The 24,274-nt window shown below is 45.5% G+C and overlaps 1 protein-coding gene, 2 non-coding genes and 3 pseudogenes across 3 annotated transcripts; 4 read left to right on the top strand and 2 right to left on the bottom strand.

Moving 5' to 3' along the window:
* Nucleotides 1–251: 251 nt before the first annotated feature.
* LOC128623787 (uncharacterized) lies at nt 252–432 on the bottom strand (annotated as a pseudogene).
* A 4,568-nt stretch (nt 433–5,000) lies between these two features.
* LOC128623783 (uncharacterized) lies at nt 5,001–5,169 on the top strand (annotated as a pseudogene).
* Nucleotides 5,170–7,762: 2,593 nt separating this feature from the next.
* On the top strand, nt 7,763–7,938 carry LOC128623774 (uncharacterized; annotated as a pseudogene).
* A 507-nt stretch (nt 7,939–8,445) lies between these two features.
* LOC128623746 (U5 spliceosomal RNA) lies at nt 8,446–8,560 on the top strand. The gene has a single exon (XR_008388645.1). It is a non-coding gene; the product is annotated as a U5 spliceosomal RNA (small nuclear RNA).
* A 729-nt stretch (nt 8,561–9,289) lies between these two features.
* On the bottom strand, nt 9,290–11,940 carry LOC128623696 (uncharacterized). Its single transcript, XM_053650847.1, has 2 exons — nt 11,789–11,940; nt 9,290–11,414 (listed from the first exon to the last, which is right to left on the bottom strand). The coding sequence occupies exons 1-2, from the start codon at nt 11,938–11,940 to the stop codon at nt 9,722–9,724; spliced, it is 1,845 nt and encodes a 614-aa protein (XP_053506822.1). The 3' UTR covers nt 9,290–9,721.
* Nucleotides 11,941–18,998: 7,058 nt separating this feature from the next.
* Nucleotides 18,999–19,113, top strand: LOC128623755 (U5 spliceosomal RNA). Its single transcript, XR_008388654.1, has one exon. It is a non-coding gene; the product is annotated as a U5 spliceosomal RNA (small nuclear RNA).
* The last annotated feature ends 5,161 nt before the right edge of the window (nt 19,114–24,274 follow it).

Raw genomic sequence — 24,274 nt, 5'->3', positions numbered from 1 at the left:
GACTTTTGGGTGCACTGATCAAAAAATGCAGCACAGTCAGAAAAAGCCGTGAAGGTAAAATCCACAAAGCCAGCTGCGACAAAATCCTTTTTTTTCTCCTTCTTCTAAACCTACTTTGTATTAAATCTATTAGGTCCCCTGTCTTTGCATATTAAGTACATCTGAAACCTTTACTATTGATCCCTGTTCCATGTTGTACAATCGTTTAATGTGAATATTTATTTATTTCCTCCTTTTATTTGACCTTTTTGAAAAGGGGCACCTTTAGATACTGCAATACCAGGTCGATGAGTGGAGTGGACGGAGCAAGCCCCTCTTCCAGCTCCTGGCTCTAAAAGTCCATTTAATATAAAGTCCTCGAATGGAGGACGTATCAGGTATTAAACTGATAAGAACAGATTTTGTCACTTTTTTCTTCACATCCACAGATTTTTAATTTTTTTTTCCTTCAGTCCATAGACAACATTTGTGACTTATAAATAAACTTAGATAAAACACAAATTTCTTTTTTAAAAATTGTTAAAAGAACAAAATGTGTGCATTTTGTCATAAAATCATTTCGGTTGTTAAAAATAAATAAAACAAACAAATCAAACTACTAAATTACTAAGTGTCCTCTCTTTTTCAAGACCGGGCGTGAGTCCCTACCAAAGGTGCCCATCACACTGCTCTCCAGCCATGGCCAAGGCCCATCACTTCCTGTGCCCAGCGGAGATCCTCTACCCTCTGGCTCGCTGCTCCCGTAGCCTTTGTCGGTGAGGGTGCATCTATGAACGGCCATGGTCGGTGGGAGAATCTCATGGGCCACCATCCATGACAAGTCCTTGTGCCTGTTCTGAAGATCAGGGGGGGTGGCTTTCCTCCAAACTTGTTTGGTCTCACGTAGAGTGAGGCCTGGGACTGGACTCACAGGTTCCCGATGCTGAACAAGAGAAAGAAGAGCCTTATGGTTAGTTAAAATGGAGACATCTGCTCCTTCTAAAAGGTTTTACTTAAAAAACTTCTTTATAAAATCATGTTCTTTGCTCAGATGAAAAGACACTGGTGTTTTTAGGTCTACTGGTAAAATCTTTAGGCTTCATAGGTAGGACCCCAGCCAGAACCGGGTCATGGCCGCTGTCTTGCTTTCTCTGGGTGGAGTCACGGCATATCCGATGTGGAGGGCGGTAAAACAGCTGCCTAAAAACAGGTGGGGGTCTGGGAGGCCTTTCCTGCCATTCTCTGGTCTCTTCTTCACGACCTCCCTCTTCACCATCTCCCACTTGGACCCCCAGACAAAATAAAAAACCGCCCTCTCCAGAAAGTTCCTGGGGGGAATAACAACAGAACACACAAGTAATATAAAAGATAAAATCACTGCTTTAAAAATTGAAATTTTACCTTCGAGAGTCAGCTGTCTTAGTCCCCAAAAGCCCAGTCTTTGTCTGATGTTCCCTATCAAGTCAGTCCAGTTTCCCCATCCTCCACCCTCTTTGTCAAATTTAACACCTAAAATCCGTAGGTCAGTTTTAAAAACCAATTCCAGTCCACCTGTGTCCACGTTACCCCACGGCCCAAAGAGCTGGGCCTCGGACTTGTTCCTGTTGAGCTTAGCGCCAGAGGCCTGACCGTACCAGTCAGCCAAGTCCATTGCTCTTCGTTTAGATAAAACGGCGGTGGCTAAAAGGGTTACGTCGTCCATATATAAAACACACGTTGCTGTCAGTCCACCGGTCCCAGGCACTTCCAGTCCTTTGATCCATTTATCCCTTCTCAAGATCTGTGCCAGTGGCTCAATACAGGCCACATACAGAAGGGGAGATAAAGGACCCCCTGACGGACGCCACTGCGGATATTTACCGCTTTGGACACATGCCCATTAACCCAAATTTTGCGGACTAAGCCATTATACAGCAGTCCCACCCAGGCTATAAACCTATTAGGAAACCCCATTTTCCCAATACCTGAAACAGGAACTGGTGCGAGACTCAGCAGCACATGCTTGATCCGGGTGGATCACGTCCTCTAAAACGGTCAAAATACATGCAGCTAAAATCTTGCTAAAAATCTTAAAATCAAAGTTTAAAAGTGTGATGGGTCTCCAGTTTTTGAGGTCTGTCCTGTCACCTTTTTTGTGCAGAAGTGACATGATCCCTGTTCTGAAGCTGTCTGGAAGTCTGTCCAAGGTCTCGAATTCTTTAAAAACAGTGAGTAAGTCATGTGCTAAAATGTCCCAGAAAGTTAGATAAAATTCTAGGTGGAGTCCATCCATACCTGGGGACTTCCCCTTTTTAAAACATTTTTAAAGAATTTTGCATTTCTAAAACCATAAAATCCTGGGATAAACGCACGGCTTCACTGTTGACCTTGTTGTCTAAAAAGGCTAAAACTTTGTGTATGTATTTTTCAGTGTATAAATTACCATAAAATTCTTCCACCCCACCTAAAATCTCATTTGTTGTTTTGAGATCCCTCCCTCCATCTTTTATTGTGGTAATTGCACTTCCCCTTGATGCAATCTTTTTAAAAATAACACCTCGTACATTTTTCCTCTTCCTCAATCTCTCCCTCTCTGCTCCTTAGAATGACCCCGTGCTTTGTAGGTCTGATAAAACACGCATTTCTGCTTTTACTTCTTTGATTTCATCTGTAAAATCCATCCCACAGTTAATAAGGTTAAAATATCTCTGCAGTCTTTTTTGCAGTCCCATCATGCGTCTTTTTCCCCTGCTCTTATTTTCTTTTTCCTACCTTCTTAAAAAATTGTCTCGTCCATTCTTTCACCATCTCCCACCACTGTACTCGTGAATCATAAAAATCCTGGAGGGTCTGCCATTGGCTGAACTGCTCCCTATACTCTCTCGCTACTTCTCTGTCTTTTAAAACAGAGCAGTTCAGCCTCCACAGCCCTCCTCATACCGTCACACCATTGGTCAGTGAAAGGGTGCAAGACAGCATCATGTGGTCAGAAAAGAAGAGGGGGGACAGTGTAGCATTGGTTGGCGGGCAGTCCCGTATAAAAACATAATCGATCCGAAAGGCTCTGGTGCCATCACCTCTGAACCAGGTGAAGCCCTCCTCCCTTTGATGCAATGCTTTAAAACAGTCGACTAGTTTAAAATCCTTAAGTAAAACCGATGTTTTATCTACCGTACACTCCCCCGCTACCCTTTTCCTGTCTTTCACTGTTAAAATACAATTAAGGTCCCCTGCTATAATTAGGGGAACCCTCCCTAGCATGTGGGACTGCAGGTCTTCTAAAAGTTCATACCTTTTCATTTTTGTCCGTAAAACCATACACATTAAGAATAGTAAAATCCCTATCTGAAAAGGTCAGACTGGCTAAAAGTGCCCGCCCATTCCTCACCACTCTGCTGCTTTTCGCCAAGATATTGGGATTATTTATTAAAATAGCGACACCTTCACATTTATTAAAATTGGAACCACTCCACACAGAGGGTCCTGGGGTCCACAGGTCTTCCCATTTCCTGTAATTGCATAAGAAGGGCAAAGCACACTCTTGCAATAAAAACACATCTGACTTAAAAGATTTTAAAAGGGATAGCACACTCTGTGCTCTCAGGGTGGACCTCACACTTCTCACATTGATTGTTGAGATTGTGAGGGTCATGAATAAGGTATAAGACAATGTTAAAAAACTAGCAGAGACAAACTTAAAATCATATTAAAAGGCACATTATTTCTTGTGACACTTGCTCTTCCTTTATCCCAGTGGGCCTGGGTTCAGGAGGGCAAGTGTCTGCTGCCTCACAGGCCGCAGAGGCATCCTCTTGTGGCTCCTTTGGCGACGATGTTCTTAGCTGGAGGTGCAAGAAGGAAACCTCATTAGGGGGCTCAGAGGCCATAATGGGTTATCGCTTCTCGGCCTTTTGGCTAAGATCAAGATGCCGGGAGTGAATGGAAAAATGGCAGATGGACCGATTCCCAGTAATACCGTGAGGATGGTGCTGGAGGAGGATGCAAGTGAGATGGAAAAGGCGCAATTTGGAGTGGAGTTTTTTCGTGATGGAAGTGCTGTGTGGGGTGCTGAAGAGGCAGACTTCTTTGGTGTTCTGCCTGCTGGATTTCAGCGACGCGGGCTTCTTGGATATAACATTAGAGACGAGGCAGAAATACATAGAATTCTGGGAGGATTTGTGTAAGAACCAGTGGCACCCTACCTTGGAAAGGGTGTGCTGTCTTCATGGTGAGGATAAGGTGGTGACGGTCCATATGTACAACCCCTTTGTGGACGAGTTGGACATCAGACTGTTTCTCCCGAGGTACTGCGGTAGGGTGGAGAAAGGAGAGAAGGTCTACAATGCGTTCGGGATTTGGACAGGAAGGAGGAAGTATGCGGTACGACTCCGACGGGATGTAGTGCAGTTGCCGGTGTCGTTTGCTATCGGTATGAATAGGAGATTTCTGTACTATCCTGGGCAGTCGGTGACGTGTAGGAGAGTATAGCGGAGCAGAAAGAGCAGAGAAGTGAAGAAGAAGGAGAGGAAAAGCAATGGTGAAGGAACGGCGAGAGTTCCCCAAAAGGAGCGAAAGAAACAGAATTGCCCGATGGAGGAGGGATCAAGCGGAAGGGAGGAGCAGATGCAAGAGGATAATGGGGAAGAGGAAGAAGAGGCGGAGGAGTGCGGCTGGTGAAGCAGTGAAAATGCCAATGTGGGCAAGAGTGTTGGGGAAGCGGCCCTTCCCCCGAGAGGAGCAGGAGCTGAGGGGGCCTTGACCTTCAGCAGAGGTAGAGGAAAAGGCAGGCAAGTCCCCACCAGGGGCAGTGCAGGTTCATCCTTTCCCTGGATGGGATGAGGAAGGATTCAGAATGGCAGTGGGAATGGGGAAAAGAGCTAAGGGGAGAGGGAAACTGCCTCCCATAGGAGCAGGGGAAGGTGTTCAGCCCCCGGGTACCATGGACTTGGTCTCCAGGGCAATGGACAGGGTTACTGAGGGAGTGTGATGATGAATTTGTGTTTTGGTTGATGGTTTTGTGAATGAGTTTCATTTAATAGAAAATAAATTTTTAAAAACTCTGTTCTTATCAGTTTAATACCTGATACATCCTCCATTCCAGGACTTTATATTAAACAGATTTTTAGAGCAAGGAGCTGGAAGAGGGGCTTGCTCTGTCCGCTCCACGCATCGACCTGGTTTTGCAGTACCTCCAGGAACAGTGCACCTTTTCAAAAGGGTCAAATAAAAGAAGGAGGAAATAAATAAATAATAATGAAATTGTACAAAATGGAACAGGGGTCAGTACAACATGAGATCCTCAAGAAGTTTATAAGGAAAAGGCTGATGAAATTTCTCAGGTTTTGCACTGGTAATCGTTTTAATTGGTTACAAATATTTGATCATATGGCTTCACATACCATGGTCCCTACCATTTAAATAGCCACAGTATTTTTGTCATGTCTTTAACAGGTGCAGACCTCCTAGTTGGCCAGAATATCCAGGTCCGATTCATGGAGCCGGAGAGTATGTTAACTAGAACACCCCAGGCCCACACATGTGGCTGTGTGTTGGAAGTCCCAAACAACTATGCGTCATACCCAGAGTTGGTTGAAGAGTTCATTAATGTTCTTGATTCAAACATGTGGATCATGGACATTATTTAGTGGTAAGTGACTGGTGTGAGTTTAAATCAAAATTACATTTTGTAAATTGGATTGGGAAACCCATCTGCTTGTGGCCAGCTTGGTAGAGAGATAGAGGGGATATCAGGATAAAACATTGTCATACGTGTGGCATATATAGATGACATGCATGAGTCCATAAAACATAAAAGATGGTATGATACTTACAAAAGGGAGGTTGGATATAGGCCTGTAATTTGCCAGGTTATAAGGATCGAGGTTGGGTTTTTTGAGAGATGGTTTGATCACTGATATTTGACAATTGTGGTACATATCTGGGATTTTTAAATACTTTAAAGGACTCATCGTATGCTTTTCCATCTTTTTTCCTTACCTTTAGTTGCATGTAAACGGTCTGCACAGTTACAAAGCCAAAGGACACTCCAGAGGGCGTAGCTCTCGCCCGCAGAAACTATTTTTCTCAGTTGCCTGAAACGTCTTTCCTTCCACTTCTTCCGTGACATGATGATGCAATCTCATAACACTATTAGGGTGAGCTGACCAATCAGAGCACACTGGGCTCATCAGAGGTGGGGTTTTAAAGACACAGGAGCAAAAGGAGCACTAACAGTGTTTCAGACATAGGGTGGATAGAGATATGCAGTATGAGGAAACATACTGTGTTTTGGGAACACCGAAGCATGTAAATCTATTCTAGTAGATGCCCCAAATAAAATTATAAACATTGAAAATGAGCATACAATGGGCTCTTTAATTTGTTTCATTTTTATAAGGGCAGTGCGTGCATAAGTAGTTTAGTAGGAATGGGGTCTAGTAGGCACATCAATGATCTAGACGAGGATGTCAGGGAAGTGAGTAGTATAACAACTGAAGTTAAGTGAATTCAGTATAAGTATTGGATTTGTAAGGTAAAAGTGTAAAGCAATCAGCAGTGACAGTAGATGCCATGCCATGTATGGAGAGCCTCTTCAAAACTCCCAACCAGGAAGTGCTTATCTATTACTCAGGACACCAGGACAAACTCCACCTGCGGGAGACACAGGTAGCACACAGAGAAGAGGAGGAGCTAGGCAGGGCTGTGACAGTCCGTACATCTGTATTTGCATGTGTGTGTTCATATCCATGTCCTGTTTGTCTGTTGTAGGCGGTTTGATGCCTGGCTGCCTGGGGAATCTCTGATGCACAGCATATTTATATTTGTGTTTTTCTATGTTTGTAAATGTTATAAATGTTAAAAGGGATAAATTTGTTATATTTAGGAGTGATGGTTCTCACTTTGTTCTTCTTCCATGTTTTTTTTTTGTGCAAAAAAAAATAAATAAAATTTTGCTATGTGTGCAGATGCTTTTCTTTTTCAAGCTGTCCAGGGATAAAAGACCAGAGGAGTTATTTCACAAACCAAATTTGCAAGATAACTTCGAAGACTTAGCAATTGTCATTTTGGACTTGAATCTTAGTGATTTCAGAGTTATTAACATTCATGTCTTCATCTGCCACTACATGGCCAGTTTAAAAAAAAAAAGTCACTCCACACCCGTTTGAAAGCACAAATGGTTTCAGCAGGTCTATGAAGTCACCTATGGAAACTATAGGCAAAGGAGTGTTAGCAGGCAACATTTAATATGCTTTCATCAAAAAACACTTCCATCATTTTTGAACATTGTTTGTGTCAGAGTCTGTCTTTATTACAGTAACTTGTGGGATAAGGTGTAAAGCACCTGATAAACAATGACTTTTAAAAATGCCCTGACTGAGAAGGACAGATGGTTGTACAATTTCACAAGCAAGTAATGGTATGTATTGGAGACACAGCAGGAATCACGTTTACTTTCTTCTTGCTAAACAAGCATGCAAATTCAGACCCTGTATGTTCACTGTTTACCTTGTTGTCTAAAAAGGCTAAAACTTCCTCCAGGGTATCTTTGTGTACAGATTTTTCCTTATATAGGTTGGTATAAAATTCTTCCACCCCACCTAAAATCTCCTCTTGCAGGTGGGGTGATGTTTTTACACACACAATTTATGTATTTATTTATTTTTCCTTTAAACAGTTTTTAAAATAAGAAATTGTTTCATCGGTTTAGTTTATTTATTTATTAATGAAAAAAATGTCTGTAAACTGAAAAGGAAAAAAAACTGTGTACACTATGAATATGAAAAGAAAAAAGAAAAAAGTGACAATAAAATTTTTTCGAAAGAAAAATCTGTTCTTATCAGTTTAATACCTGATACGTCCTCCATCCGAGGACTTTATATTAAACGGATTTTTAGAGCGAGGAGCCGGAAGAGGGGCTTGCTCCGTCCGCTCCACGCATCGACCTGGTATTGCAGTACCTCCAGGAACGGTGCACCTTTTCAAAGGGGTCAAATGAAAGAAGGAAGGAAGGAAGGAAGGAAATAAATAAATAAATAAATAAATAAATAAATAAATAATCATGTTAAACGATTGGACAAAATGGAACAGGGGTCAATCGTGACTGTTTCAGATGTACTTAATGGGCGAAGGGAGGGGACCTAATAGGTTTTTAATACAAAGTAGGGTTAGAAGAAGGAGGGGGGAAAAAAAGTAGGAAAAAAAACAAAGTGACATATGGTACTTAAAAAAAAAAAAAAAAATTGTATATTTAATTGTACAAAATGGAACAGGTGTCAGTCGTAAAGGTTTCAGATGTACTTAATGGGAAAAGGGAGGGGACCTATTAGGTTTTAATACAAACCACAGCCCACATCCAGCTCTAGACCAATCCTACATCTGCAGCTATCAAGGCTGTGCAGGTGTAAGGGGCCGGCGCAAGCCAACCTACCCTAGACCGGATTTCTAGGCCTGCGATGGAGTTTCGGAGGCCTGGACCGACTTCCTGTATAGCTCGGGTTTCTCTTCATTCGCGCATAAATCTTTCGCCTTTTACTAAAGATTTCCGTGGAGGGGAACGTTGACGAGTTCAGCTTATTTTTGTGAGCTTTGCTGTGGCAAAGCTGTATTTGTTTTACAGTTTAACGTAAGAGAGGGAAGGAGTTTGGCTTTGGGATGCAAGGTCGGTTGGGCGTGGTGCCTAGTTGCTCGATCCTCTCTGCGCAAGGTCTTCAAGCACATGGTCACGCATGTCGTCCAGGAGTGGAGGCTCTGCCAGCTGGTGCTCGTTAGGCCAGAGGCCATAACGGGTTATCGCTTCTCGGCCTTTTGGCTAAGTTCAATCGGAAGGGACTGCGATCGACTCTTTGGCGGCCATTGCTCTCAACCTTTTCGTGGTTTTGGGCAAAACCGTTCAGAGAGGAAATTTGTGCGGATCCTGTGATCTTCAGTTGGTGAATGAAACATCGTGCCACTAGATCGGTAAATAGGTAAGTACAAATTTATTTATTTAATTCTTCTTCTTTTTTTCGTTTTCAAAATATTTATTTCGTTTACTTTGTATTTGTTTTACTTATTTATTGTAGTTCATTTATTTATTTATTTATTTATTTATTTATTTATAGGCTAGTGGTGCCTCCAAAATGTCGGCTGCTCGTGCCGGCATGAGGAGGCACCACAGCGTGCGCTTTTTATTTAAAGAGGTGGATGGAAGGCTCCTGGGGATGTCACGCCTTGATTTCTCCAGGAAGCTAATCCAAAAATCTCTAAATTTTAAACCTGAAGAATTGAACTGTCTGGTGACTCTGCCCCTGAACAAAGGTTTCGACGTTAGCTTTCTAGATTTAGATTTTTTTCTTTTTTCATGTTCACAGTGTACACATTTTTTTTTCCTTTTCAGTTTACAGACATTTTTTCATTAACAAATAAATAAATAAACTTAGATAAAACAATTTCTTATTTTAAAAACTGTTTAAAGGAAAAATAAATAAATACATAAATTGTGTGTGTAAAAAACTATGAATAAAAGTGTCCATAAAATCGTTTCGTTTTTAAATATAGTTAAATAAATCAATTGTTTAATAAAAAAGCAAATACATGTCTAAACAAACAATTAAAAAAACCACTCAAATGTCCTCTCTTGTTCAGGATCGGGTGTGAGTCCTTACCAAGGGAGCCCATCCCACTGCTCTCCAGCCACGGCCAAGGCCCGTCACTTCCAGTGCCCAGCGGAGATCCTCTACCCTCCGGCTCGCTGCTCCCGTAGCCTTTGCAGGTGAGGGCGCATCTACGAGCGGCCAGGGTCGGTGGCGGCCGGGGCCTTTCTCGTGCGACCCCGGCCCCCTCCTCCGAATGTCGACGCGCGGTACCCCTGCAGCATGGACTTCGCCATTTGCTCGCTCGCGTGGAGGGGCACCGTCACGCGTTTCCCCACCAGCAGGTTTCTGGTGGTCCAGATGGCATCCTTCACGGCGTTGAGGGTGAGCCAGAGCGTGGTGAACCTCTGTACTGTTAGGCCCTTCGAGCCTGGGCCTACCCCGAGGATGGCGAGCTTGTAGTCCATCTGGACCCCACCAGCTGACAGGCACGGGAAATACAGGGGGCCGGTCGTGGTCCACTGGTCCCGCGCAGCGCCGCACTCCCATAAGAGGTGTCGCACGGTCTCCGGCGCGTTGCATCCGGGTCGTGGGCAGATGGGGTTGGAGCCCATGCCCCGGGAGTGCATGACCGCCCTGACCGGGAGAATCTCATGGGCCACCATCCATGACAAGTCCTTGTGCCTGTTCTGAAGAGCAGGGTGGGCGGCGTTCCTCCAAACTTGTTTGGCCTCACTTAGAGTGAGGCCGGGGACTGGACTCACAGGTTCCCGATCCTGCACAAGAGAGAGAAGAGACTTGTGGTTAGTTAAAACGGTGACATCTTCTCGTTCTAAAAGATTTTTCTTTAAAAACTTCTTAATAAAATCGTGTTCTTTGCTTAGATTAAAAGACACAGGCGTTTTAAGGTCAACTGGTAAAATCTTTAGGCTTCGCAGGTAGGACCCCATCCAGAAACGGGTCATGGCTGCTGTCTTGCTGTCTCTGGACGGGGCCACGGCGTACCCGATGTGGAGGGCGGTGAAACGGCTGCCTAAAAACAGGTGGGGGTCCGGGAGGCCTTTCCCGCCGTTCTCCGGTCTCTTCTTCACGACCTCCCTCTTCACTCTCTCCCACCTGGATCCCCAGATGAAGTAAAAAACCGCCCTCTCTAGTTCTAAAAGAAAGTTCCTTGGGGGACTAAAAACAGAACACACGAGTAACATCAAAGGTAAAATCACTGCTTTAAAAATTAAAACTTTACCTTCAAAAGTCATCTGTCTTAGTCCCCAAAAGCCCAGTTTTTGCCTGACTTTCCCTAGCAAGTCGGCCCAGTTTGCCCGTCCTCCACCCTCTTTGTCAAATTTGACACCTAAAATCCGTAAGTCGGTTTTAAAAACCAATTCCAGTCCGCCTGTGTCCACGTTACCCCACGGCCCGAAGAGCTGGGCCTCGGACTTGCTCCTGTTGAGCTTGGCGCCCGAGGCTCGACCGTACCAGTCAGTCAAGTCCATTGCTCTTCTCATGGATAAAACGTCGGTGGCTAAAAGGGTTACGTCGTCCATATATAAAACGCACGTCGCGGTCAGTCCACCCGTCCCAGGCACTTCGAGTCCTTTGATCCCTTTATCCCTTCTCAAGATCTGTGCCAGTGGCTCAATGCAAGCCACGTACAGGAGGGGAGATAAAGGACACCCCTGACGGACGCCACTGCGGATATTCACCGCTTTGGACACGTGCCCGTTAACCAACATTCTACTGATTATGCCCTTGTAAAGTAATCCCACCCAGGCTAAGAACCTATCAGGGAACCCCATTTTGTCCAATACCTGAAAAAGGAACTGGTGCGAGACTCGGTCAAATGCTTTTTCGAAATCTAGGTTCAGGACTGCTAGTCGGATGTTTCTGTTATAATCCTCGACCCTCGCTTCTTGTCTCGACTACGCTTCCTGGATATCCCCATTTGTATTGTTCGCCCGATCGCTTGACCCTTGCTGATTCTAGACTACGTCTACGGCGCCGTGAACACCGTTGTTTCTACTGTGGTGAGAGGGGCCACTTCGTGCCACAATGCCCTCTCAAACAGGGCTCTACCCGAGGGGAAGCCAAAACTGCCAGACCACTTCAGGCAGGGGTGAGTTCCGAACCCATTACCCAGCACTCTGTTCAGTCTGCCTTCGTATTGCCCGTTATAGTGGGTTACTCACGGGTTTCTTGTGTTTTAGAAGCACTGATCGACTCGGGAGCGGCGGGGAATTTCATTAGCCAAGAGACCGTACACCAATATAATATCCCCGTTCGTCCTCTCTGCACCCCCCGCCGAGTCCAAGCCATTGATGGGGCCCCCATAGGAAAGGGCATAATCACCCACTGCACCGAACCTGTTAACCTCCGAACCAGCGCCCTTCATCAGGAGAAGATCACGTTCCATGTCATAGTGACGGCTCGACACCCAGTGGTTCTCGGTCTCCCTTGGCTCGAACATGACAATCCCCAAATTTCATGGAACCAAAGGGAAATCACGCTGGTCACCTCACTGCATTTCTCACTGTCTTCAAGTCCCGGTGATCTCCGTAGCATCCACCTCCATTGAAAGCCCAGATAAGGCAGATAACGTTCAGATCCCCAGTGTTTACCACGACCTCATAGAGGTATTCAGTAGGAAGAAGGCGAGCGGACTACCTCCCCACCGTGATTACGACTGCGCTATTGATTTGCACCCAGGCACTACACCACCACGAGGGAGGGTCTACCCGTTAACGATCACTGAGCAAAAGGCCATGGAAGAGTACATTCAGGAGGCGTTGCACCAAGGGTATATACGACCATCCACTTCTCCAGCATCCGCGGGATTTTTCTTCGTGGAGAAGAAGGGAGGAGGCTTACGACCGTGCATTGACTACCGAGGACTAAACCAATGTTGCGTCAAGTACCGCTACCCACTCCCTCTAGTACCAGCCGCTCTGGAACAATTACGCACGGCCACCATTTTCACGAAACTGGACTTGCGCAGTGCATACAACCTGGTCCGGATCCGAGAGGGAGATGAATGGAAGACTGGGTTCAGCACAACTTCAGGCCACTACGAGTATCAGGTCATGCCGTATGGGCTTTCTAACGCCCCCTCGGTCTTCCAGTGTTTAATTAATGATGTGTTACGTGACATGCTGGGACGCCATGTGATCGCCTACATCGACGACATACTGATATACTCTGACTCCCGGGAAGAACATGTTCACCACGTTCGCCAAGTGCTACAGCGACTGCTCCGTCACCAGCTATATGTGAAAGCAGAGAAGTGTGAATTCCATAAAACCACCATCACGTTTCTGGGCTACGTCATCAGCCCCGAGGGAATCTCCATGGACCAAGAAAAGGTCCAGGCGGTAGTAAGCTGGCCCACACCCACGACCATCAAGGATCTACAGAGGTTTCTGGGGTTTGCAAACTTCTACAGGAGATTTATCAGGAATTTCAGTGCCGTCGCCAACCCCCTCACATCCCTGCTAAAGGGGAGACCCAAACGTCTGGCATGGAATTCCACTGCCCAATCCGCCTTCGACAAGCTCAAGAAGGCCTTCACCACTGCACCCCTCATCAAACATCCAGACCCATCCAGACCGTTTATAGTGGAGGTGGACGCATCAGAAACCGGGGTAGGAGCCATTCTGTCCCAACGATTTGGAGAAAGGCCAAAACTTCACCCGGTGGCCTTCTTCTCGCGAAAGCTTTCCCCGGCCGAGAGAAACTACGATGTGGGGAATCGGGAACTCTTGGCAGTTAAGTTAGCGCTGGAAGAGTGGAGACACTGGTTAGAGGGGGCTACACATCCATTTGTCATCTTCACGGACCATAAGAACCTGGAGTACCTTCGCACTGCAAAGCGACTCACACCCCGCCAGGCCCGATGGGCCCTATTCTTCACTAGATTTCAATTCACGTTATCCTACAGACCCGGGTCCAAGAACACAAAGGCAGATGCTCTGTCTCGTCTTGATCAGACAGAACGGGTCAACGAGCAGGAGGAGTACATCATTCGTCCTTCTTGTGTTATCAGTGCACTAGAGTGGGAGCTGGACGCGGAACTAGAGCAGATTCCCCAGTCCCAAGTACCTGTAAAGTGTCCTCCTGACAAACTCTTCGTACCTGAAGAGTACCGCCAAGAACTCATCATCTGGGCACACACGGTACTCGGTACGGGACATCCTGGAACACAACGCACACACCATCTCCTGGAAGAGAAGTACTGGTGGCCCAATATGATAGACATACACAAGGTGGTGAAATCCTGTTCATCGTGCGCACAGAGTAAAGTACCTCGGACCCTCCCCGCCGGGAGGCTCAAGCCCTTACCTATCCCCGAACGCCCCTGGTCACACGTATCTGTAGATTTCGTAACAGACCTGCCTAGATCCCAAGGAGATACCACAATTATAGTCGCAGTGGACCGGTTCTCCAAGTCCGTACGCTTCATTCCCTTACCCGCTCTCCCCACTGCATTCAGGACAGCTGAACTTCTATTCCAGCATGTGTTCAGGTATTACGGCATTCCGGAGGAGATTGTCAGTGACAGGGGCCCGCAGTTTACCTCCAGAGTGTGGTCCAGCTTCATGACGAAGATGGGAGTGACAGTGAATCTCACCTCCGGTTATCACCCCCAAGCCAATGGGCAAGCCGAACGAATCAATCAGGAACTGGGACGATTCCTCCGCACCTTTTGTGCCAACAACCCAGAGGATTGGAGCAAGTTCTTGCCATGGGCCGAGTACGCCCAGAACTCACTACGCCATTCGGCTACCAATCTCACCCCCTTCCAGTGCGTGCTCGGTTACCAACCCCCTCTGTTCCCGTGGAACGCAACCCCCACCGCAGCTCCGGCCGTTGACCACTGGTTCAAACGTAGCGAGCGTGTCTGGGCTGACACCCATCGACGCCTGAAGGAGACGACAGACACGTACAAACACAAAGCAGATCGCCGCCGCAAAGAACACCCTAACTACCAACCAGGTGATCAGGTATGGTTGTTCACAAAAGACTTGAGACAAGCTCACGGCTGTAAAAAACTAGCGCCACGATATACTGGACCATTCAAGATCCTCAAGCGGGTCAATGAAGTCACCTACCGTCTGGAACTGCCACGACACAGCCGCATCTCCCCTTCATTCCACGTATCACGTCTCAAACCTGTTGTTAACGGTCCTCTAGCCACCGAAGTACCAGCTGGAACTCCTCCAAACCCTCTGGAGATTGATGGACAACCGGCTTACCGCGTCAGGAACATCCTCAAATCTAGACGCAGGAGGGGCAAGCTGGAGTATTTGGTCGAGTGGGAAGGTTACGGACCTGAGGAACAGTGCTGGGTTCCCAAGCAGGATATACTGGATCCACAGCTCACCAAGGACTTTCATGTCACTCATCCTCATCTCCCAGGCCCACAACCCCGGGGGGAGGCCAAGAAAGAACTCTGCTCCCGGAGTGAGCCCTTTGGGGGGGGGGTTCTGTCACAGCTCGGTCCGATCAGAACTCAAATTCCCAAGATGCAATACTCAGTTCTCAGGCAAGCATGCGCTCACCATCCCTGGAGTTCTGATCAGACACACCTGGCACCAATCACACACACACACACACACACACACACACACACACACACACTAGTACTTAGGGAAGACATCCACCCAGAATCTACGTGAAGTATACGCTCAGTAGCTTAGTTTGCTGCGTTACCAAGCTTATCTAGTTCGTTGTTGCTTATAATCCTCGACCCTCGCTTCTTGTCTCGACTACGCTTCCTGGATATCCCCATTTGTATTGTTCGCCTGATCGCTTGACCCTTGCTGATTCTACGACTACGCTTCCGGAACTTCCCGATCCTACTCTGTTCACCCGCCTCCCGCTCCTGCTTCCGTACCGTCTCAAGGTTGGTGACATGCAGCTTGTTGTTACGACATACTGTTAAATGTATCTACTCTGTACTCTTTCTCAGCCTATGTAACTGCAGGGGAGAGGCATCAAATAATTGAAGTGTCAACTCGAACTGGACGACGCAGTATAGTGTGATAGAAATACTCTTGACAACTTTTCCCACCCTCCATGTGAAATTACACTGTATGAGAATTAAGAGAAAAACCATCAGACCATGAAAAATAAAAAGCCCCTTTTTGAGTTTTCCCAAGCCAGCCTCCCATCTCCTCATTTCAGGTCCATGTCACATGGTAATTGGCCATACACTCTTCCTGTTTGCACTAGCTATCAAAGCTATTATAGTTTTGGAGGCCTTGTACTGTTTTGGCACGTTACTGTTTGGAAATTAAAAATCGGTGCAAGAAATGTCTCAATTCTTTTGGTATGTGGAATGGTAAAAGAAGATTTGTTATTAAATTAAAAAATGCCCCGCTGATGACTTGATCTACCTATCAAGGAGTTTTGCCAAAAGGACCCAACCGAGTCCTTTTGTAATTTCCTGGGCATATTGAGGAAGGTGTGGTGCAAATTGGCACATTAAGAGATTGCAAAGCCCCTCAGTGATGACTCTGTGGTTCATCAAACCAACAGACAGGAGTGTGCCCTGTCCCCAAGGCCTCCAGTTTGTGAGGAAGCAGAGGACACCTCTTTAGAGACTGCTCTTTGAGACAAAATCATTTGCCAATTTATTCAAGGATGGAGAAGACATTGGGGGGCTCCTACATCAAAACACCATCCTTCAGTTATATCAGCAAAGGAGAACAGACCTCCAACTGATGAAGTACAGGTGTCGGGTATCTCAGACACCACAGGCAGCAGATAAACCTTCTACTCACACAGCAACAATATCAGAAACAGAAGAAGGGCCTACAGGTAAGCCTGCTTCACAGTTCAGGATCTCCAAGGTAGGCCTCCACTTGGAAGATTGTGCCGAGCATGAGAACTTAAATGAGGCTGCTTCACAGGACAAGGATGTAACCCAGACTGCCATGCTTACACAGTCCCATAATAACCTCAGAGCGATAGCCTCAGAAGTCTGCATGCCTGCAGTTCAAGAGCCTGCCAGTGCAGCAAATGCTAAGGATGTCAGGCAGATGGTCTTGGCAGAGGAAAATAAATTCCTTCAACCTGAATTACCTTACACAATCCTGTTTGGGAGTCAGGGGGTACGTCAATGGGAATGGAGACTGTTTCACTGTTAATGACAGCAGATATGCAATCTCCTGTAGACAGGTCAGACAGTCCTTTTCCAGGAGAGGTGGAAACTACAGAGTAGGCAGCAGTAGCTCAAAAATGCCCAGTGGACATTCACTGATCACTATCCTCCCCAGAGAATGGACATTCAAATAACACCAGGCACACACAGCTCTTTGAAACAGTACATATCAATGAAGTTGATGCACTCTATCAAATGACACACAAAACTGACATTTTGTAGTAATTTTCACAATTTAAATAATAAAAAAACCCAGATCAGTCATATGGAAAAAGTAAGTACATCCATACATTTATCACACTTTCAAATACATAAAATTGAAATCAGGTGTTCAAGATTGGGTGCCAGTGATTAGAACCTGCTTAGGGAATGCAGATGGAACCTTATTTATGGAGTCTTATTTATACCTCTCTTATACAGTATCTCAGAAAAGTGAGTACACCCCTCACATTTTTGTAAATATTTGATTATATCTTTTCATGTGACAACACTGAAGAAATGACACTTTGCTACAATGTAAAGTAGTGAGTGTACAGCTTGTATAACAGTGTAAATTTACTGTCTCCTCAAAATAACTCAACACACAGCCATTAATGTCTAAACCGCTGGCAACGAAAGTGAGTACACCCCAATTGGGGCCAATTAGCCATTTTCCCTCCCGGTGTCATGTGACTTGTTAGCGTTACAAGGTCTCAGGTGTGAATGGGGATCTAATGTGTGGGAGCGATGTTTGTGGAAGTGCATGAACAAAGGATATTTCTGAGGACCTCAGAAAAAGGTTGTTGATGCTCATCAGGCTAGAAAAGTTACAAAACCATCTCTAAAGATTTTGGACTACACCAGTCCACAGTCAGACAGATTATGTACAAATAGAGGAAAATCAAGGCCATTGTTACCCTCTCTAGGAGTGGGGGCCAACAAAGATCACTCCAAGAGAAAGAATTGTAATAGTCTGCAAGGTCACAAAGGAACCCAGGGAAATATTTAAGCAACTAAAGGCCTCTCTCACATTGGCTAATGTTCATAAGATAAGATAAGATACGATAAACTTTATTGATCCCCCACTGGGGAAATTCCCTCATTACAGCAGCTCAGTTACACAAAAACACAGATATGAAAGAATATGCATTAAATAGGATTAGAATTGGGGGGAAAAAAATGTCTAAAATATATATACACAACAGGAATAGAAAAATAAGAATAAAAGTAGTAAAATAATAATAATAATAATGGTAATATGGACACTGAACACCAATGTATGTACAGATGAATACAAATATGAATATATACAGATGAGTAACACTTTCTTTATATACATAAATGGATCAATGCATTATTGCACAGTTAACATTAGAGGGTGAGCAACAAATAATAATAAATGAATAAATGTTCATATTGCAGAATTATTGTGAATGTATAGGTTGATGATGCAAAACAGCTAATAGTGCTACATTATGTTGTTTTTTGTATTAAAGAGTCTGACCGCTGTTAGGATGAAAGACCTGCAGTAGACCAGGACAGAGCTAGCCCTCTTAACCAGTTTGTTAAGACGTTTCCTGTCCCTCTCTGTGCTCCCAACTCCCCAGGAAACTACTGCATAGAAGATAGCAGATGTTACCACAGTGTCATAGAAAGATTTTAGCAGGGTCCTGCACACACCAAAAGACCTCAGTCTCCGCAGCAGGTGGAGACAACTTTGCCCCTTTTTATACAGGACATCTGTGTTTATGGACCAGTCCAATTTACTGTTTAGGTGAACACCCAGGAATGTATACCTCTACACCCTGAATTCTCACTGGCATAGACTGGGGTGGCCTCCTGCAGAGGTCGACTACTATCTCCTTTGTCTTGCTGGCATTGAGGCAGAGGTGGTTTAATTCACACCAGTTGACAAATTCAACGATGACCTCCCGGAATTCCTGATCATTCTCCTCTTATACTTGTTCAACAGTGACTATCATAGAACGTCTGCATGTGGGAACTGCTAGTGTTATGCCGCTGTGTATAAGGTGAAGAGAAAGGGAGCAAGCACTGTACCCTGTGGTACTTAAAAAAAAAAATAATAATAATAATAATTTAATTGTACAAAATGGAACAGGGGACAGTCGTAAAGTTTTCAGATGTACTTAATGAAAAAGGGAGGGGACTTAACAGGTTTTAATACAAACTACAGCCCACATCCAGCTCTAGACCAATCCTACATCTGTAGCTATCAAGTCTATGCAGGTGTAATGGGCTGGCGCAAGCCAACCTACCCTAGACCGGCTTTGTAGGCCCCCAATGGAGTTTTGGACGCCTGGGCTGACTATGTATAGCTCTGGTTTCTCTTCATTCACGCGTAAATTTTTCACTTTTTACTAAAGATTTCCGTGGAGAGGAATGTTGACAAGTTCAGCTTATTTTTGTGGGCTTTGCTGTGGCAAAGCTGTATTTGTTTTACAGTTTAATGTAAGAGAGGGAAGGGGTCTGGCTTTCAGATGCAAGGTCAGTTGGGGGTGGAGTCTAGCTGCTCAATTCTCGCTGCACAAGGTCCTCAAGCACGTGGTAATGCATGTCGTCCAGGAGTGGAGGCTTTGCCAGCTGGTGCTCATTAGGCCAGAGGCCATAACGGGTTATCGCTTCTTGGTCTTTTGGCTAAGATCAAGTGGATCTTTCATGATGCCCAGAGAAGGCGAGACACGGCCAGCCCGAGTGGTGCGGCTTCGACATACGGTCGGAATGGAGCTTCATGCAGATGTAGAGACCAAAAGGCGATTCGGATGGGACTGGGTGGTGCTGTGGATTCTGAGGGACTTCTGCAAAATGACTGTCTCCAAGATCTTGTGCCTGCAGGGTTTCACAGCCTCTGGCTTCCGGGATGTGACCTCCCACACTTTCTCGGACTGCTTGGCTTGTTTTGCCCAGAGTTCCAGACACCCAGCTGAGGATGTGCTGTGGGGTCTTCGCTTGGTTCCTTTGTTCGCCATGGATGAGGTGCCTTTGACCGTGCACCTATACAACCCCGTCGTGGCAGACGAGGACATCAAAGCCTTCATGGGGAGATACTGTTCTTCAGTGTCGGCAGGAGAGAAGATACGTGGCTGGTTTGGTGTTTGGAACGGAAAGAGGAGACTCCTGGTGAGGCTGAGGGTGGACCCAGCAGTGCCAGGGGGCCTGCTTCACCCCCGGGCAGTTTTGCCATTGGACCTCACCGGGGGTTTCTCTTCTACCCTAGCCAGCCACCCTACTGTCTGCGGTGAGATGAGGATCTGGCAAGACATAGATATTCTGGACAGGCAGGAAATGGAGTCCTGCGGTTACTTGGGCACTGGTAGCCCCATGAGCTGGGGTGATGCTGACCTAGACTTAACTTCGAGTCTGTCCCAACCAGAGTGGACAGACGGGGGTCTTCCAGACAAGGTGGAGGAGAAGAAGGAGCCAGGAGCTTCCAGGGGCAGGCAAACTAGAAAGGAGGAGGCAGGAGAAGAGGAGAGAAAGGCAAAAAGGTTTTGTGTGAAGAAGGGGCAGGAGTTAAAACTTCATGCGGCAGAAGGCATGAGGAGAGCAGGAAAAACAGAAGGTGAGGAGGCCCAGAGGGGATGGGCAGGACCCCCCTTGGTGACAGACTTGCAGGAGGAAGGAAAGGATTGGCCCCAGAGGAGGGCACAAAAAAGGAAAAATGTCAGCAGGGAAAGATTAGATTGCAAACAATATGAAGGGAAATGAGAAGGGGAGAAGAGAGGCAAACTGCAACATGGGAGATGTGGATATGGGGACTCATGGAAAAACTGGGGAGGGAGAGGAAAGGGTTTCATGTGGAAGGGGGAGTTTATTATTTTTTTTTCTTGAGTTGGGGGCACAATGGTAAAGTTAAATGTGGCATCCCTGAATGTTCTGGGAATTAAGCAGCCCCTAAAGGGGGCAGTGTTTATGACTATGTTCTGTCCCTTTTGATGTTATGTTTTTGCAGGAAAGTGATGTAAGTTCAGAGGCTGTGGGGAAGAATTTTTTGAAGGGGTGGGGGTGTTATTTAGATCTTTTGATTTCAAAGTAGAGGCAGCAGTTTCGGTGGTGCTGGGGAGGGTAATGTGTGGATGGGAGGTGGAAAAAATTCAGAGCAATTAGGGTATATGCCCCATGCAGGGGAGAACAAAGAAGGGGTTTTTCCAGCAGTTGGAGCCATTGTTCTTCACCAACAGGCTCTTGCTGGTGTGGGGGGGATTTTAATGTAAATATAGAAGCAGAGGGGGAAGAGAGCTGGCCCAGGTAATGGCAGGAACAGGTCTGGTGGACATGTTCAGGGTCATCGAGCCACAGGCCCCGGGTCATACCCGAGGGAACTCTAGAGGTGATACCACTCGACAATTAGAATGTAAATGGCATCAAACCAAATTGGTAGTAATCCAAACAGCATGGAAGGAGAGCCTACTGAACTATAGAAAATCTCTTAGCGATGCTAGAAAAGTCTCTCTCTCCACCTTAATAGGAGATAACAAAAACAATTCTAGATTTCTATTCAACACAGTAGCAAAATTAACTAGGAATAAAACCACTACACAAAGAAGCACTCAATCATTACATAGCATTGAAGATTTTATGAAATTTTTCATTGGTAAGATTGAAAATATTAGAAGTGAAATTTGTGCCATTAAACTAAAACCAGACAGTATTATAACTAACCCTGTAGATTATAATATAGCAATATCAGATCAAAGTTTAGATTGTTTTACTCTTCTTAGAGAGACCGAACTAGCTTTATTAATCTCTTCAGCAAATTCATCAACTTGCATACTAGATCCTGTACCTACATGTTTCTTTAAACAGATTTGTCCTGGAGTAATTGAACCACTTTTAAATATAATCAATTCTTCCCTTAGCACTGGCTATGTAACTAAATCACTTAAATTAGCAGTTATTAAACCCCTGATTAAAAAACCTGACCTTACCCCTCTCAAATGTCCAGATATAGACCTATATCAAATCTCCCCTTCATTTCCAAGATCTTAGAAGGTTGTAGCACAGCAGCTATGCTCATACTTGCATAGGAACAACATTCATGAAATGTATCAGTCAGGATTTAGACCTCATCATAGCACAGAGACACTGTTAGTTAAAGTAGTAAATTACCTACAACTGGCCTCTGATCAGGGTTGTGTCTCGTTCCTTGTGTTACTTGACCTTAGTGCAGCTTTTAATACTATAGATCATACTATTCTCCTTGACAGATTAGAAAATGTTGTTGGCATTAAGGGAACGGTCCTCTCCTGGCTCAGGTCTTTTTTGACCGATTGTTATCAGTTCGTAGATGTAAATGGAGACTTCTCCACGCATACCGAGGTTAAATTTGGTGTTCCACAAGGTTCGTTTTTAGGCCCACTGCTTTTTACTTTATATATGCTACCTCTAGGTCAAATTATTCGTAAACATGGAATTAGCTTCCACTGTTATGCTGATGATACACAGTTGTATGTTTCAGCAAAGCCAGAGGACAGACAGCAGCTTAGTAAAGTTGAGGATTGTGTAAAGGACATTAGACGTTGGATGCTAACTAACTTCCTTTTACTTAATTCTGATAAGACAGAAGTACTTGTATTAGGACCACATGTAGCTAGAAGTAAGCTTTCTGATCACATAGTTACTCTGGATGGTCTTTGTTTCATCATGTGCAGCAGTAAAAGACCTTGGAGTGATTATTGACTCCAGCCTATCATTTGATGCTCATGTAGATAATATTACTAGGATAGCCTTCTTTCATCTCAGAAATATGTCGAAGATAAGAAATATATTGTCACTACATGATCCAGAAATATTAGTTCATGCATTCGTCACCTCTAGACTAGATTACTGTAATGCCTTACTGTCTGGATGTTCCAGTAGGTGCATAATCAAACTCCAGTTAGTCCAGAATGCAGCTGCTAGAATCCTAACTAGAACCAGAAGATACGACCATATCACCCGATCTTTTCAACACTGCATTGGCTCCCAGTGAAATCTCGCATTGATTAACAAATACTATTATTAACCTATAAAGCACTAAATGGTCTCGCACCACAGTATCTAAGTGACCTTTTGGTTTTCTATGATCCGCCATGCCTACTTAAATCAAAAGATGCAGGCTATTTGACGGTACCTCGAATAGCGAAGGCTACAGCAGGGGGTAGAGCTTTCTCTTATAGAGACCCACAGTTATGGAACAGTCTTCCAATTTGTGTTCGGGACTCAGACACAGTCTCAGTGTTTAAGGCTCTGTTCTAGGCTTAAAACGTATTTGTTTACTCAAGCCTACCTAAAGACTGAGTCTGGTTTCTTCCTCTTAAAATCTTAGGGAGTTTTTCCTTGCCACCATTGCCACTCAGTGGCTTGCTCAGATGGGATAAATTTGCACCTTTAATATCTATATACCGTGTTGATATTTCTGTAAAGCTGCTTTGAGACAATGTCTATTGTAAAAAGCGCTATAGAAATAAAATTGAATTGAATACCGCAGGGCTTGACCTCTTATTTGTTACAGACGGAGTCAGGGTACAATCGTTACTCTGGAGGCCATTTTGGGCCTCTGATCACTGCATGGTCATTGGAGGCATACAACTAGAGGCGGGGCAAAGAGGGCGACATCCATGGCGGTTAAATGTGACCATGTTGCAAAGCCTTCTGCCACCTCTATGTCGGCTGGCGGCGTATGAGAGTGTTGTACACAACACACGCAGAATGGTGGAAGGGGGTAAAAAAGAGGGCGAGGAGAATGAGAGAGAGAGGGTGAGGGAATGGTTGGGGGTGTTACAGGAGACATGGCAAAAGGGAGATCACAGGCAGCTTAGGGAGGCTAGGGAGGCCCTGCGGGCCCACTACGAGGCTGAGGCTCACAGCTACTTTGTCCAGGCTGGCAAACAGGTTTTAAAGCAGGATGAGCACCCAACAAAATAATTCTTTAGTAGTGTCAAAAGCCGCCAGTGGGGCTCCTACATGGAGGGCCTGACACAGGGGGCTCAGGTCGTAACCTCGAAGGAGGAGATGCTAGAAGTGGCCAAAAGCTTCTATGGAGATCTTTTCAGAGGGGGAGAAATGGGGAAAGACCTGGCAGCAGGTTTCCTGGATGTTGTGGCCGGCAGGTTGCCAGAGGAAAGCATAGCAGCACTGGAGGGGCGGTTTGCTTTAGAAGAGGTAGAGAATGCCATGCTGTCTCTAAGGACAGGCGTGGCCTCAGGCGGGGACGGCTTGCCGGTGGAATTTTACCGGACTTTCTGGTCACTGGTGGGGCTGGATCTGCTGGCCGTCTATCGCAAAATGGTGGAGTGTGGAGCTCTATCTCCATCCGACAGAGTGGGGCACATCACCCTCCTGCTCAAAAAGGGTGACTGAGCGGACCTGGCAAATTGGAGACTGATCACGTTATTGATGGCAGACTACAAGATCTTGGCCAAGCTACTGGTCTTGCATCTGAGGAAGGTGATAGCGAAGGTGGTCCATCCTGACCAGACCTGTGGGGTGCCCAGAAGGAGGTGCGGTATGAACCTGGCACTGATCAGAAATGCGTTGACATGGGCTGAGCAGCACGGTGCGCCCTTGGCTTTATTGAGTTTAGACCAAGAGAAGGTTTGATCGTGTCTCG

This window comes from Ictalurus furcatus, chromosome 19 (assembly GCF_023375685.1).
Source record: "Ictalurus furcatus strain D&B chromosome 19, Billie_1.0, whole genome shotgun sequence".
In the NCBI taxonomy this organism is placed as follows: Eukaryota; Metazoa; Chordata; class Actinopteri; order Siluriformes; family Ictaluridae; genus Ictalurus; species Ictalurus furcatus.
Note: the sequence above shows the minus strand (reverse complement) of the source record. Positions and strands in the feature narration are given on the sequence as shown.

Excerpts from the sequence above, each read along its gene's own strand:
- LOC128623696 (XM_053650847.1), bottom strand. The coding sequence starts at position 11,940 with ATGGAACGTGATCTTCTCCTGATGAAGGGCGCTGGTTCGGAGGTTAAC. Across the intron at positions 11,415-11,788 it reads AACGGGGATATTATATTGGT|AAACATCCGACTAGCAGTCC; the intron begins GTACGGTCTCTT and ends GGATTATAACAG.